This window comes from Biomphalaria glabrata, chromosome 13, assembly GCF_947242115.1.
Source record: "Biomphalaria glabrata chromosome 13, xgBioGlab47.1, whole genome shotgun sequence".
Classification (NCBI taxonomy): Eukaryota; Metazoa; Mollusca; class Gastropoda; family Planorbidae; genus Biomphalaria; species Biomphalaria glabrata.
The window spans coordinates 17814886-17830040 of NC_074723.1; the positions used below are offsets into that span (position 1 = coordinate 17814886).

A 15155-nucleotide genomic window follows, 5' to 3' on the forward strand; every position below is an offset into this window, starting at 1 on the left:
AAAGTGCGTCAGGATGTCTAAATTCACAGGAACGAAACATGTAAAAATGCTTTTGAAACACAAATTTGAAGGTAAATAATGAAATCAATAGACTATAGTTTGTATTTCCATGCGTCAAAGTAAAAAAAACTATCTGTACGAAGTGTAGTTTTAAAAATTAGATCTAGATCCTTTCGATCATGTCTCTGTAAACATGACCTAGATCCATAAAATATTATCATTTTCATAGAGTTGGGCAACCTTTTTTTTTTGAGGGTCTTGAGTTTATTTTAGGGCTACTATACATACGTTACGGTTCCAGTTAGCACCCGAGGAACATTTCTGCCAAGTTTTATCAAGATTGGTCAAACGGATTTGTTTTCCATGCGGGACATACATACATAGGCCTACATACATACGCCTTACTTTTTACTTTATAATATAAAGAAGATGAATACGTTTGTGTTCAAATTTTAAGGTTTTAATTTCTTCTCTGCTTGCCATTAATTTCAAAATATGTTTTCAATCTGAATAGTTTCACATATTTTGATGTACAGTAGTGCTTTTAGAAACTATAACGTATAAAAATAAATACTGATCTTACATGAAATATAAAATTATTACTTTATAAAACCTGTTTTTTTTATTTACTAGAACATAACATTAGCTAGCTGCCAAATTCGGATCTGAAATTTAGTAAGGTAAAATATTTCCTTTGAGGTCAATCAATTTCCCATTGCTCTCTTCGCCGGCTCTTCCAATGGTTTGAAGACAATCTCGGATGCTTTCTTCAATGCCCAAAGGGGCCTCACTGGAGCCCATATCTGTCTTTACCCAGCCAGGGTGCAATGCAGTCACCAAGATGCCAACATCTCTCAACTCTCTAGCAAGAAGGACCGTAGCCATGTCCAGTGCAGTTTTGGAACATCTGAAATGGAAAAAAAAAAAAAAAAGCTCAGAACTTTAGTTTATATCTGGTCTTACTGATATTTATTTATCAACAAGAAGTTTGCAGCAAAAATTAAAAAAAAATGATGTCATTTGAGAGTCAGTTGGACTTACACTTACATATAATTACACAGACTCAAAACTAAATCGCATTCGCGTCTGTGTTTATATTCTACATACGTTCACTGTAACAGGAACTGTCTTTCAAATTATATTTAAAAAATAAGTTTAGACCTACATGAATGCAATATCAGTCATTTAATTTTTGAAAAACGAGAACGCTACGAAAGATCAAAGGCTGCCGTTGCAATCAGATTTATATCAAACACGATGAATGTTTAGAAAAATCGGAGGTGCAATAACCTTTGTATTTATTAATTTATTTAAATCTAAGCGTGACAGACAGTCGGGAAGCAAATAAACAACAACATATTGTTCGCTGAAAATAACTATCGAGACACAATCTAATTATCACATAATTATCACATAACAATTTTAGTTTGGCCAAAAGGGAGGTAAATTGTCGCACGTATCGTACACGTCAACTATTCTCTTTTAAATTGAATGTTTGTTCAATGTTGTCGTTGCTTCAGATGTGAAGGTAATCTACATCCTAGCCCAAACCTCCCGCAGGAAGACGATGAATTGCAGCAGGCAGGGTATGAACCCGAGACCATCAAGACACAGAAACGACAGTCATGCACACCTACCGCACGACCAGGCAGCCATCCATGCTAAAGGCTACATGGGATGTTTTTTTAATACCCAGAGAAAATATACACCCCACCCCATTAAATAAACAAAAACTAAGGGTATATATTTATACACTGTAGATCGCAGACTTTATCAAAGTCAGCAGTGGTTTACTATTAGGAATAGTATAGTGGCTCCGTGGAAATAGTGGGCGTGATGCATAGATCTAGTTCCTTAGATAGCAAAGGACTGACAGAAGAAAATCTAATGCAAACATCAAACTTGTTAGTCCACTAGGCATGGCCGCCTAGGCCGGATTTAAGTAGTTGGAGACCCTATGCAGAATTTTTGTGGAGGCTCCCTCACTTTTTTTCTAAAGTTTTAATAAAAATCCCCTTTACAATACATATATCTAAAAGAATGCCATATTTTAGAGTTCTTGTACATGTAATCTTATTTTATGTTTTGTAAAAATATATTTAATATGCATATTGTAGTAAAAAAAGAAGTATATATTTTTTTAAAAGCTTATATCGACTCACTTTGTCTATCTGTCTGGTAAAAAGTAATTTATCCGACACCCTGTTTCGGATCAAGCTGAAAATTTGCACATTCATTTCTTTTATCTGACAACGCAAGAATCAATAAGAAAAAAACAACAACAATTAGTTTATTAACTATTCTATTAATTAATCTTTTTAGTATCTGGAGCAAGGGAAAGTAATTATACTTCTGTGAGCGTGCTATCCTAGGTCTATTTGTTATCTATTTTTATCTGTATTTCAATCTATTTACTTTATATAGGCCAGGCTAGAATAATTTAATTTAGTGTCTTTTCTTCTTGCATCGGTCAGTGCTGTGTGTTTGTAGTTTCCGCTATTTATAACTTCTGCTAGTTTTAGTCTTTTTCTGTTATTTGTGTTTTACTTGTAGAGGAAAAGTAGTTTTAAAAATAGTTAACTAGCCTTAGAGTTGTTGGCACTGTTTCCATTTCTTTGTCCCTGATTAGTTCTACGTATTTTTGTCTTTAGCGCTTAGGTTAGGTTAGTAGTTATTTTCTAATTTCAGTTTAAGTGCAAGTCTAGAAGCTGTATAGGGTCCCTGTACGAGTTTAGAACATAAATATCTTTCTTCTTCCTTTTTGTATTTTTGTAAGATTTAATTTTTAAGATTCTCTTTTTTATGCTGTTTAATTTGGTATATAATGTTGTGTAGTCCGTGTCTTTAGTAATTTTCTAGATTTTATTATAGCGTACGGCTAGGTACAAATTAGGCGTATCAGTAGTCCAGTTTAGTTTTAGGTAATTAGCGTGACGTCATGCTCTCCGATATGTTCGCGCTGACCAGTTATAGCTAGCTCCAGAACCACGTTGAGCCCTCTTTTGTCTTGACCAGTGGTCAGTGCTGACAGTGGTGCCGGTGTAGAGCTAATTGTGTGTAGTGTAATTTCAGCTGGGACCGCCTGTAAGTTGGAAAATGTTTTTATTTTATTTCTTTAGTTTGTATTTGTATTAGTTATTCCTACATCTACTGTTATAGTCTAGATGTGGACTGATTAGTGTAGTGGCATCACTGGCTAGTTAATTAGCCATGATTGTCTATGATGGAACCGGAAGGTCCATTAAGCTGGATAGCGTCACCCCTTCCTTCCCCCCCCCCCCCCAGCTATCCCTAATAATCCCCTTATTGTTTTTCTATACTATGTCTATTTGTAAATATTTTATTATCTTATATTCTTATGTATTTTTATTTTATTAGTGATTCTTTTTGGTAGTTTCTGAAGCGTAGTTGGCAGATAATATTATTTTTAATTTTGTTGTACTTTTATGTACAAGATGGCGGCTGGCATAAGCCGGCTCATTAACCTAGATCTTATGTGTATTGTTGTGACTTTTATCTGATGTTATCTAGATCTGTTTATTGTCTACCCAGCCTGTGTGGGTTGTGGCGTAGACTTGACCTAAAATTCTGTGGCTTTTATTAGCTACATGGAGGCTAATTACTAATATGTAATTACCTCATGTCTCTAGGTCGGTTTGTGTACTAGACTAGGTCTAGTCTAGCTTTTTTTAACTTTTTACTATTTTTTAACGTTTTTATGTATTGATTTTTGCAGGCTATCCTTACTGCAGTACCGCTGTTGTTAGTCTACTGCCTGTAGGCTGTTGTTAGTCTACTGCCTGTAGGCTGTTGTTAGTCTACTGCCTGTAGGCTGTTGTTAGTCTACTGCCATTAGTCTGCCATCGCCTCCATGTACCTTTTTTTGTTATATTTTGTTAATTCTAAGCTTAGGTCTAGGGTAGTAATTGTCGTGATGTAGTTAGATAGTTGGTTTGGTTAGTTTGTTAGTGTTTGTAGTGGTGTAGATTTAGACTAATTTAGAGGGTTTTAGTTAGTTGCTGAGTTCAGTTGTAGTGTTAGTGTAGCTCTATATGTTATATTTTATTATTGATTTATTTGTGTATGTAAATAAAGTTTCTTTTTGTTTTATTTATCCTAAAGTAAAGGTTTCGTTATTGCTTTCTTTTAGTTAGCTAGATTAGTTTAGCTTAGTTTAATTGTGCTGTCTGGTTGCTTAGGCGACTCTAGCCCCTTGGTCGCAGACCGAGGTGCACAGATTGGGCCCACCACCCAGTAGAGCTACCACCAGCCTACTGTTACAAATGAATTTAATGTTGAGCAGCAGAAGAGAATAGGCCTAACACACTCGCGCCTGCCTGACCTGCTCACATTTTTTGGTGTCAGAAGTGGGATCTGTGCTTAAGTGATCAGACACACATTGTTTTCTTAGGGATTAGGTTGTTGTTAGGTTTTTTTTGAGACTTTTGTTAGGTTGATTTAGGTTTTGGTTAGGCTTCGTTGGCGCAGTGTTAGGATTTATTAGGTTGGCAGAATGGCAGCAGTGTTTATTTTGTTGTAGGTTGATAGGAAGTGTTTAGGATATGGATAGTCTAGTTTGTTGTTTTGTTTTATGTTGTGGTTTCCATAGTCGGTAAAGTTTTTTATTGTCGTTGAAGAGCTAGGCCTAGAAGTTGGTAGGATGTAGTTCTAGGAAGTTGTTGTAGTGCATTGTGAGGTAGTTAGTATTTGTTGTTATGGGTTAGTGTTAGGGTTGCTAGGTTAGGTTAGGTTGGCAGAATGGCAGCAGCGGCAGGAAGGATGCAGCGGTCCCAGGCTGAAGTTGAGGGGCCTCGGAATGGCATGATCCGAGGACAAGTCTGCAGCTCTCCCATGCCTTCGGAGAGATGTCAGCCCAATGTTAACGGATGGCGAGATGACAGTTGAAGTCTGGACTGATGTGTCATCGCCAAACTTTGTTATTGAATGTGTTAAGCGATACTACCAAAACTTAGACAGTTCCAGCACGGGTTTTTTTGCAAGTAGCCATGTACTGGACTGACAGAGGTGCCCCACTTCCACCTCTGTGTTATAAACAACTGGACCAGTTTGTCCATTAGGACGACTGTCCGCCCAGTTGCAACGTATGGTTTAATGGCCCTCACATCTTGAGGTCGCCACTGAAGAAAGCCTTCCACGTCATCTTTCTGTAAACCACATGGATTTCGCTCCTCACTTACTGGGTGTCCTGTGTCAGCCGCTGGTCATCTCTACTGGACAGCGGTGGTGGACCGGCCAGAGATGTAGAAGTCGTCAAGAGCAGAGCAAACCTGTCGTGTCTTTTTCCCTTTTATTAAATGTTTTTTATATGTTCTTATCACACTGTTCATTGTGTGGCTCCTTTTATACTTTGACTTGTTTTAATGTATTTATGCATATTATTTTTAATTTGTATTTATGCTTTGATGTATTTTGTATAATGATTTTTTTATTTTTGTATATTTCATGCTTGCTCTACTAATGGTTTTGCAACCTAGTAGATATTTTTTTAAAGTCTTTATTGGGCTTTCAATAGCCAATATTGAGCTTAGGTTGTTGGTCGCTGGTGTGCATTCTTCTAGTCATGAAAGTTGTGATGTATCGTCAAGGTACTCGTTAATGTTGTTTTGCCTTGGAGGCCATGACATAGATAAATGGCACATTGCAGCACTCGGTAGTTGCCTTTGGAAGGCATATAATGGTTTTTGTTCTTGCCTTTGGAAGGCCATGTAATGTTTTTTTAGTAGTTTGACTTTTTTTGGAGTACTTAAGGTGCTCATTAATGTCATATTAAGTTGATTTGTCTGACAGTGGTACTTTTGTTTTGTATGTATTTTTTTTCATGTATTACAACCACTGTTAGATGCCCTGTTTGCATAGGTTATAGCACTGTAGCTTCAGGTTGTGTTATGACACTTGTACCAGTTTTTTTGTGTTTTGCCATTTGGCTGAACATGTCAGCTATGTGGTGTTTTATTTTTTAATGTTTTGGTCTTTGTGACCATTGTGAGCCTTCAGTGGCTGTCCATAAGTCTGTGTGACTATGGACCTGTTTGAAGCCTGGGTGGCTTTGTATAAGTCTGTGTGACTTTGTTTTAGCCTGTGTGGCTAAGGAACTGAGTTAAGCCTCATAGAGTTCCTGTTGGTCTGTGTGACTAATCTTAGCATGTTGGGCTAGGGCGTCATTTGCTTAATGACTTTAACCGTGTAGTTTTCCTTATATTATTTTTTGTTTATCATTCCCTTTTTTAAGATGTTATGCCTTATGTGTTATATTATCTCTATTTTTGTATGTTTTATGTTTTGTATTACCTGTATTTTCAGTTTTCTGTTGTAAGCTTTGCCACTTGTGAAGTCATTTATTACTATTAATGTATAGGTAGTACCGAGGGCTATGGTTATAGTTCTCTGTTCTTTTGAATGAATTTATTTTTATTTTATTCCTGCAGTATCTGTTTTATGATTTGTATTTTGTGTGAATTTTTATTTTTCTGCTGTATATATTTTGACGTTTTAGTCTGTATTTCGTTTTGCGGGGACGCAAAAGTCTTGAGCGGGGGTGAATGTGAGCGTGCTATCCTAGGTCTATTTGTTATCTATTTTTATCTGTATTTCAATCTATTTACTTTATATAGGCCAGGCTAGAATAATTTAATTTAGTGTCTTTTCTTCTTGCATCGGTCAGTGCTGTGTGTTTGTAGTTTCCGCTATTTATAACTTCTGCTAGTTTTAGTCTTTTTCTGTTATTTGTGTTTTACTTGTAGAGGAAAAGTAGTTTTAAAAATAGTTAACTAGCCTTAGAGTTGTTGGCACTGTTTCCATTTCTTTGTCCCTGATTAGTTCTACGTATTTTTGTCTTTAGCGCTTAGGTTAGGTTAGTAGTTATTTTCTAATTTCAGTTTAAGTGCAAGTCTAGAAGCTGTATAGGGTCCCTGTACGAGTTTAGAACATAAATATCTTTCTTCTTCCTTTTTGTATTTTTGTAAGATTTAATTTTTAAGATTCTCTTTTTTATGCTGTTTAATTTGGTATATAATGTTGTGTAGTCCGTGTCTTTAGTAATTTTCTAGATTTTATTATAGCGTACGGCTAGGTACAAATTAGGCGTATCAGTAGTCCAGTTTAGTTTTAGGTAATTAGCGTGACGTCATGCTCTCCGATATGTTCGCGCTGACCAGTTATAGCTAGCTCCAGAACCACGTTGAGCCCTCTTTTGTCTTGACCAGTGGTCAGTGCTGACAGTGGTGCCGGTGTAGAGCTAATTGTGTGTAGTGTAATTTCAGCTGGGACCGCCTGTAAGTTGGAAAATGTTTTTATTTTATTTCTTTAGTTTGTATTTGTATTAGTTATTCCTACATCTACTGTTATAGTCTAGATGTGGACTGATTAGTGTAGTGGCATCACTGGCTAGTTAATTAGCCATGATTGTCTATGATGGAACCGGAAGGTCCATTAAGCTGGATAGCGTCACCCCTTCCTTCCCCCCCCCCCCCCCCAGCTATCCCTAATAATCCCCTTATTGTTTTTCTATACTATGTCTATTTGTAAATATTTTATTATCTTATATTCTTATGTATTTTTATTTTATTAGTGATTCTTTTTGGTAGTTTCTGAAGCGTAGTTGGCAGATAATATTATTTTTAATTTTGTTGTACTTTTATGTACAAGATGGCGGCTGGCATAAGCCGGCTCATTAACCTAGATCTTATGTGTATTGTTGTGACTTTTATCTGATGTTATCTAGATCTGTTTATTGTCTACCCAGCCTGTGTGGGTTGTGGCGTAGACTTGACCTAAAATTCTGTGGCTTTTATTAGCTACATGGAGGCTAATTACTAATATGTAATTACCTCATGTCTCTAGGTCGGTTTGTGTACTAGACTAGGTCTAGTCTAGCTTTTTTTAACTTTTTACTATTTTTTAACGTTTTTATGTATTGATTTTTGCAGGCTATCCTTACTGCAGTACCGCTGTTGTTAGTCTACTGCCTGTAGGCTGTTGTTAGTCTACTGCCTGTAGGCTGTTGTTAGTCTACTGCCTGTAGGCTGTTGTTAGTCTACTGCCATTAGTCTGCCATCGCCTCCATGTACCTTTTTTTGTTATATTTTGTTAATTCTAAGCTTAGGTCTAGGGTAGTAATTGTCGTGATGTAGTTAGATAGTTGGTTTGGTTAGTTTGTTAGTGTTTGTAGTGGTGTAGATTTAGACTAATTTAGAGGGTTTTAGTTAGTTGCTGAGTTCAGTTGTAGTGTTAGTGTAGCTCTATATGTTATATTTTATTATTGATTTATTTGTGTATGTAAATAAAGTTTCTTTTTGTTTTATTTATCCTAAAGTAAAAGTTTCGTTATTGCTTTCTTTTAGTTAGCTAGATTAGTTTAGCTTAGTTTAATTGTGCTGTCTGGTTGCTTAGGCGACTCTAGCCCCTTGGTCGCAGACCGAGGTGCACAGATTGGGCCCACCACCCAGTAGAGCTACCACCAGCCTACTGTTACAAATGAATTTAATGTTGAGCAGCAGAAGAGAATAGGCCTAACACACTCGCGCCTGCCTGACCTGCTCACACTTCACTGGAGTGGTGTATAAGCAGAGTTAGTCCCCTTTATAGGTCGCCGTTTTAAAGTAAGTTTCAAACAAACAATAGATAACTATACAATCTTTTATTTTCATAATCACATTAATAGCAGTGGTTAGTACTTCGGCTTACGGAGACAAGAGCCATTAGTTCGAACTCAGGTCGTTCTCACTTTTGTTTATTTATTTTTTAATAAATGCATTTAAAAAGTGACTACGGTAAAATTCACCCAGATATCCCTTTCTTTCCCCTCTCCCCCATTTTCTCAACTAGTCCAGAGAAGTGATAGGATCAAAGCGTAGTGAAACAGTTAAAAACATGAAATAGCGCTAAACAAAATAATAAAAGGTAAACATAATTCTAATCGCACACATTTATTGTTGCTATTATTGTTACATAACTGATCCTAACTAATTAATAATATAACACTTCTAAGCTTGTTTTTTTTTTCAAGTTAATTTTATAATTACCTTATATAGGCCCTGTGTTAATCTGCCGTTAATCTGGAGCTTTATTTATATATTATGAGCACCTTACAAACGGACACTTCTTAGCAACGACAGTGTAGTTTTTTAAAAATTGTCTAATTTGCTGACCCGTCGAAATTGTGATGTTTATTTATCGCAATTATAGGAGCCCCTCTTATGGAGTCTTCGGGTATTGACCCCCCATATTTCAACGATAACTTTAAGAACTCAAACATAATACTTGCTATTTTGTGACCATCCGTTGTCTATATGTAAGGTAATAAATGTTACGCCTTGGGTTAAATCTTGACGAACAAGCAGTTAGTTGTCTATTGTCTTTGAACATTATTTTATTAATCACATTTTTTTTTCTACAAAACAGAGCGTTTACAGTTTGATGTTTAGACTTACTTGTAGTGTATGAATCCCAGCGGACCCTCAGCATTGATCAATGTTTGAGAACCACGTATGGCGGATATCATTATGACAGCAGCTTTGCTTGTGCTTAACTCATTGCTCCCTGACAGTGATGATGCTTTTAGGAGCAGAGGCAGACATTTCTGGGACATCATAACCTGACCTTCAAATGTTAATACACACTTGAGGAGTGCAAAAACTAGACGGCATTTTTTTAATGGATGGTTGTTAATGAGCCTCGAGGTGAAAGGTTATTAATGTTTCCGCTGTACTAAATCTATCTGCTTTATCTACCTGCTCTAGTTGGTGCCTAATTTATTAAACATGTACATTGTTACTGCAACTAAATTTATAAATCTTTATAAACTTAATTCAAAAAGATTAATGTAATTTTTCTCTATAATGATCAAGAAGAAACTGTGTCTCATATTTTGTTGCAGATCTCCGTCTCGACAGGTCTGGGAAACCCAAAATTCTCGACTTGTATGGTGACATTTATGCACTACGCAAGACAGCAGGGTTTCTGTCACAGGGCTTTTGCAAGAGAGGATTTGAGCCTCTCAAGCCCTCACTCTAATGGAGTTTGATGATGATGATGATGATGATGATGATGATGATAGGGAAAATGATTTATAACAATGAGCAGCAAAGATAGAAAACACAGATCAATAGGGCTGTTGATTGGCTACAGAAAATACTGAAATTAAACACACACAAATGAATGTGTAATGTGCTCTATAAATGTAGAAAAAAAAGAAATGTGTAGTTAACTTCTATTCCGATTAGGCTTAGTATAAAAAGAATATTTGACTGTTTACTTTTTTTTCACTTAACGATTAAAAGACAATGGTTTTCTACTTTATGTTTTTAAAACAAAGGTACTGGTATTAACGTTATACTTGTTTCATTTGTGTAAATATCCAGTTGCTAATTGTTCCGTATTTACAATGATACAAAGAGACAGCAGATTCAGCAGCCAGGCGCATTGCCACTTAACTTAATTAGGTCGCCTGGACAGTATACAAAGATACAATATTTTATGCGTGTTTCTTCTTACTATTATTAATATTTGTTTGTGATTTGTCTTAAACCCATGCTTGATCTAATAAGCTTATTCTTCTTCTTCTTAAACTGTCAGGTAGAGTTGAGCCTTCGGCTCTTGGAACTCTAGGCCAGCAAAAATGAACAAGAGCTCCCTCTCACCTGTCTGACGGCTGGGTCAGACTCGCGGCAAGCGACCGCGTACACTAAGACCCCCGCCATTTTCCTATTCTATACCAGGCTAACTGTGCGGGACACGCCATCATCACATGTTACAGATTAAAGTTGAGTGTTTGTTCTGCAAGGGAGTTAAGTGCTAACACATATTTCCCTCCCTTGCCTGATCTAGCCAGAATATACTCAAGTAAAACTTATCAAAATATATTTTTTTGTGCTTACTTGTAACGTTCACACTAAAGTGCTTCTGCATGATTTCTCTCGTCACGTCTGCAATATTCCCTGGCAATTGTTTGTATAGAATGCCAGCATTATTAATGAGCAGGTTCAAGCCCCTCTCACCGACATAGTTGGACACAACCTGTGGGTTAAAATTCAGGTCAGTCTGAACTTTTTAATGAATCTATAATAATTGTATTTAACAGTATCAAGAACGTCATCAAGTCCAATGTATTTTTTTAGGTAAGAAAATTGTAAAACTACTCTTTGAAAAGAAGAGTCAATATGCTAATTACCTTATTGTTATCATTAACCCTTACGGTGCTGAGCTTTTTTAGAATGAATACATACAAAATGGAATTACAATTCGCGTCTCAAGGGTTAAACATGATTTCTGAAGTAGAAATATAAATCAAACGATTAATTTGGCAATTTAAAATAAACGGGAAAAAGAAAAGCATTATGCAGTTCTCTGAACCGATATTTACCTCCACAGTTTTGTCTATCTCATCATCTTTCTCTACGTCTAGCTTCACAATTTTAACAGCTCTGTTGGACTTGGCGAGTCTCTGTAAGTTTTCAGCTTTCTCAGGATCTCGACATGCAGCAATCAAAACCTCTGGAGGAGTGGGTAGTTCTAACAGTTGCCTGACGAACTCGAGACCAAGCCCTCGAGACGCCCCTGTCACCAAAATTGTTTTAGCCCAAATAGACATTTGGCTTTTCTTCCTTAGAGCAGGCGTTGACTTTGTAGTCCGTGACCAAACAGTTAGCCTTAGGTAATCTTTAGCTTATAATATGTGGGCCTATCGTACTTTTTACAGTAGGCACTTATCTGAACGGAAAGCCTCTCTCAAGACAAGAATTAGACTAGATCACATTAGATGCATACAAGTAAACCAACAAAGCAGACTCAACAATGCTTATAATAGAGAAAAACAAAATTGCCTGCGCACTAAACGTAAACAAAATTATTTATGCTGGATAAGACCACCTGTTATGAATAATATTAACTTAATGAGAAATACGTCTGCATCTATTAAAATAAACGGTTATATCTCTCCACACGTACGCATACATTATCCGCCAGTTCCTAGAAAAAAAGTTTATAACGTTTTGGGTAGACCTGCAAACTAATCTTTTACTCTCATCGAGTCAATTTTTAAAAATACCTTTTTAAAAAAAACAAAGCTTATAGTTATTGTAATTGTATCATTACCAGATCCAAAACTTTTGAGGGGGGGGGGATTTTTTTAAAACCCTAATCCGAACACAAAGAAAACCCTAACACTATGTAAAAACGCATATACACAGCACATATAAGAAATACAAAAAGTGGTCTTACAATTATAGCAGAATTTCTGAACCTTTGGCAAAAGAAAAAAAAAAGAAAGAAAGAAAAACACTTATGTTAATGGCCCTTCTCTTGACAGCTAGGGGTCTGGGGTTCGGGGCGAAGCCCCAACGCCAAGCGTTTTCATGCATTCCTAAACAGCAGAATCGCATTCGCATGATATTTATATATCATTATTTATCCTATTTAAAAAAAAGGCGGGTCAAACTAAATAGAGTAGCAAAAGTATTATTAGGCGTATTTATCGTAATATTATCTTCATGTTAAGCGAGACCTCTTTTATTGGTAAACATAAGACGTCAAAAGAATGATTGTTAAACGCTATTTGGATATTCGACCGTTTTGACAGCAAAATGTCTAATTTTTAAGAACCTTTTGAATTTGAACTCTAGGGCTCAAGACTCTTCAAGCCAATACACTAAACAGTGCGCAACCCAAGTGCTTATGAAAATTTTCGGTTTCATAGATATCTATTGTTAGTTTCAAACTTTTAAGCGACGATTTATTTCTCTACAGAAAGTATAAAGATGAGTAATTAAACTTTTACCGCCACATCTGTCAAGTATAATTAATTTCCCGTGTTCGATACCAAAGAAAATAATTAATTACCAATAATTAATTTATTAACTGGCTAAATTTGTTTTTATCGATTTGTTTTTATTAGGTACAAAAAATAATTGTGCGAAACTTCAATTTGATCCGATATGAGTGTGGGAGAAATAACGTGTACGGAACTTGTACCAGACATATAGATAGACATAGTGAGTTGTCAGATAAATAGACATAGTGAGCTTACAAATAGATATAGTGAGCTGACAGATAGATATAGTGAGCTGACAGATAGATAGACATAGTGAGCTGACAGATAGATGGACATAGTAAGCTGACAGATAGATAGACATAGTGAGCTGACAGATGGATAGACATAGTGAGCTGAGAGATAGATATACATAGTGAGCTGACAAATAGATAGACATAATGAGATGACAGACTGACATAGTGAGTTGACAGATAGACATAGTGAGATAGCAGATAGATAGACATAGTGAGCTGAGAGATAGATAGACATAGTGAGCTGAGAGATAGTTAGACATAGTGAGCTGACAGACTGATAGACATAGTGAGCTGACAGATAGATAGACATAGTAAGCTTAAACATAGATAGGCATAGTGAGGTGACAGATAGATTGACATAGTGAGCTGACAGACAGACATAGTGATTTGACAGATAGATAGACATAGTGAGTTGACAGATAGATAGACATTGTGAGCTGACAGATAGATAGACATGTGAGCTGACAGATAGATAGACATAGTAAGCTGACAGATAGATAGACATAGTGAGCTGACAGATGGATAGATATAGTGAGATGGCAGATAGATAGACATAGTGAGCTGATATTAGATAGATAGACATAGTGAGCTGACAGATGGATAGATATAGTGAGATGGCAGATAGATAGACATAGTAAGCTGACAGATAGATAGACATAGTGAGCTGACAGATGGATAGATATAGTGAGATGGCAGATAGATAGACATAGTGAGCTGACAGATGGATAGATATAGTGAGATGGCAGATAGATAGACATAGTGAGCTGAGAGATAGATAGACATAGTGAACTGACAGATAGATAGACATAGTAAGCTGACAGATAGATAGACATAGTGAGCTGACAGACTGACATAGTGAGTTGACAGATAGATATAGTGAGATGGCAGATAGATAGACATAGTGAGCTGATAGATAGATAAACATAGTGAGCTGAAAGATAGATAGACATAGTGAGCTGACAGATAGTTAGACATAATGAGCTGACAGACTGATAGACATAGTGAGCTGACAGATAGATAGACATAGTAAACTGAAAGATAGATAGACATAGGTAGCTGACAGATAGATAGACATAGTGAGCTGACAGATAGATAGACATAGTGAGCTGACAGACTGACAAAGTGAGGTGACAGATAGACATAGTGAGATGGCAGATAGATAGACATAGTGAGCTGAGAGATAGACATCGTGAGCTGACAGATAGATAGACATAGTAAGCTGAAAGATAGATAGACATAGTGAGCTGACAGATAGATAGACATAGTGAGCTGACAGATAGATAGACATAGTGAGCTGGCAGATAGATAGACATAGTGAGCGGACAGATAGATAGGCATAGTGAGGTGACAGATAGATAGGCATAGTGAGGTGACAAATAGACAATTGTGAGCTGGCTGATAGATAGACATAGTGAGCTGACAGATAGATAGGCATAGTGAGGTGACAGATAGATTGACATAGTGAGTTGACAGATAGACATAGTGAGATGGCAGATAGATAGACATAGTAAGCTGAAAGATAGATAGGCATAGTGAGGTGACAGATAGATTGACATAGTCAAATGATAAAAGCTTTGTAGAGAATATGCAATAAAGACAACAGAGAACAATTAGAAATGTTAAACTGGTAAATTGCTCTTATGTCGTGGACATTTACAGACAACTGATTCACTTCCACGCCGTGTGGCATGCTATTCGGACCATCATCACGTTGTTCCGGATTTGAACCCTACCCTCTGCCATTCACTGCTGGAGATTTAGCCAAGGACGTAATGATCTTCATTTCTGAAGAAAACTCCAAAATCTTTTAAACAAAATTAAAAGAAACGTTGTACTTGATGACGCAATCTCTCACTGATATTTTAATGACATAAATGTACATGAGTTGTTTCCCCTGCTTTCAAGTTACTAGTCAGTCAACTATTTCGTTTAGTGTTTTCCAATTACAACATCGTATAGGCTCGACCAAAGAGCTCGTTTCTTGTAGGCCAGTGTTTGCCAAACTAAGTTCCGGCGAACCCTTGTGTTCCACGAGGCCTGACCATGTGTTCCAAGAACAACTAAATAATTAACTA

At 36.5% G+C, this 15155-nt stretch overlaps 1 protein-coding gene and 1 long non-coding RNA gene across 2 annotated transcripts in view; one reads left to right on the forward strand and one right to left on the reverse strand.

The window, feature by feature from the left end:
• Positions 1 to 5584, forward strand: part of LOC129922361 (uncharacterized) — a 28245-nt gene extending 22661 nt beyond the window's left edge. Inside the window, exon 3 of the long non-coding RNA XR_008774372.1 lies at positions 4541 to 5584. This is a non-coding gene — a long non-coding RNA (uncharacterized LOC129922361). The remainder of the gene's footprint in view (positions 1 to 4540) is intronic.
• On the reverse strand, positions 457 to 12015 carry LOC106057479 (C-factor-like). Its single transcript, XM_056008191.1, has 4 exons — positions 11381 to 12015; positions 10896 to 11034; positions 9450 to 9618; positions 457 to 907 (listed from the first exon to the last, which is right to left on the reverse strand). Exons 1-4 carry the CDS (start codon positions 11606 to 11608, stop codon positions 673 to 675), a joined length of 771 nt encoding a protein of 256 aa, XP_055864166.1. The 5' UTR covers positions 11609 to 12015; the 3' UTR covers positions 457 to 672.
• Between the last annotated feature and the right edge of the window lie 3140 nt (positions 12016 to 15155).

Bases quoted from the DNA above. Each gene is read 5' to 3' on its own strand.
- LOC106057479 (XM_056008191.1), bottom strand. From the start codon at position 11,608: ATGTCTATTTGGGCTAAAACAATTTTGGTGACAGGGGCGTCTCGAGGG. The intron at 11,035-11,380 runs GTAAATATCGGT...TTTAACCCACAG, and splicing joins AGATAGACAAAACTGTGGAG to GTTGTGTCCAACTATGTCGG. The intron at 9,619-10,895 runs GTAAGCACAAAA...TAACATTTGAAG, and splicing joins CTTTAGTGTGAACGTTACAA to GTCAGGTTATGATGTCCCAG.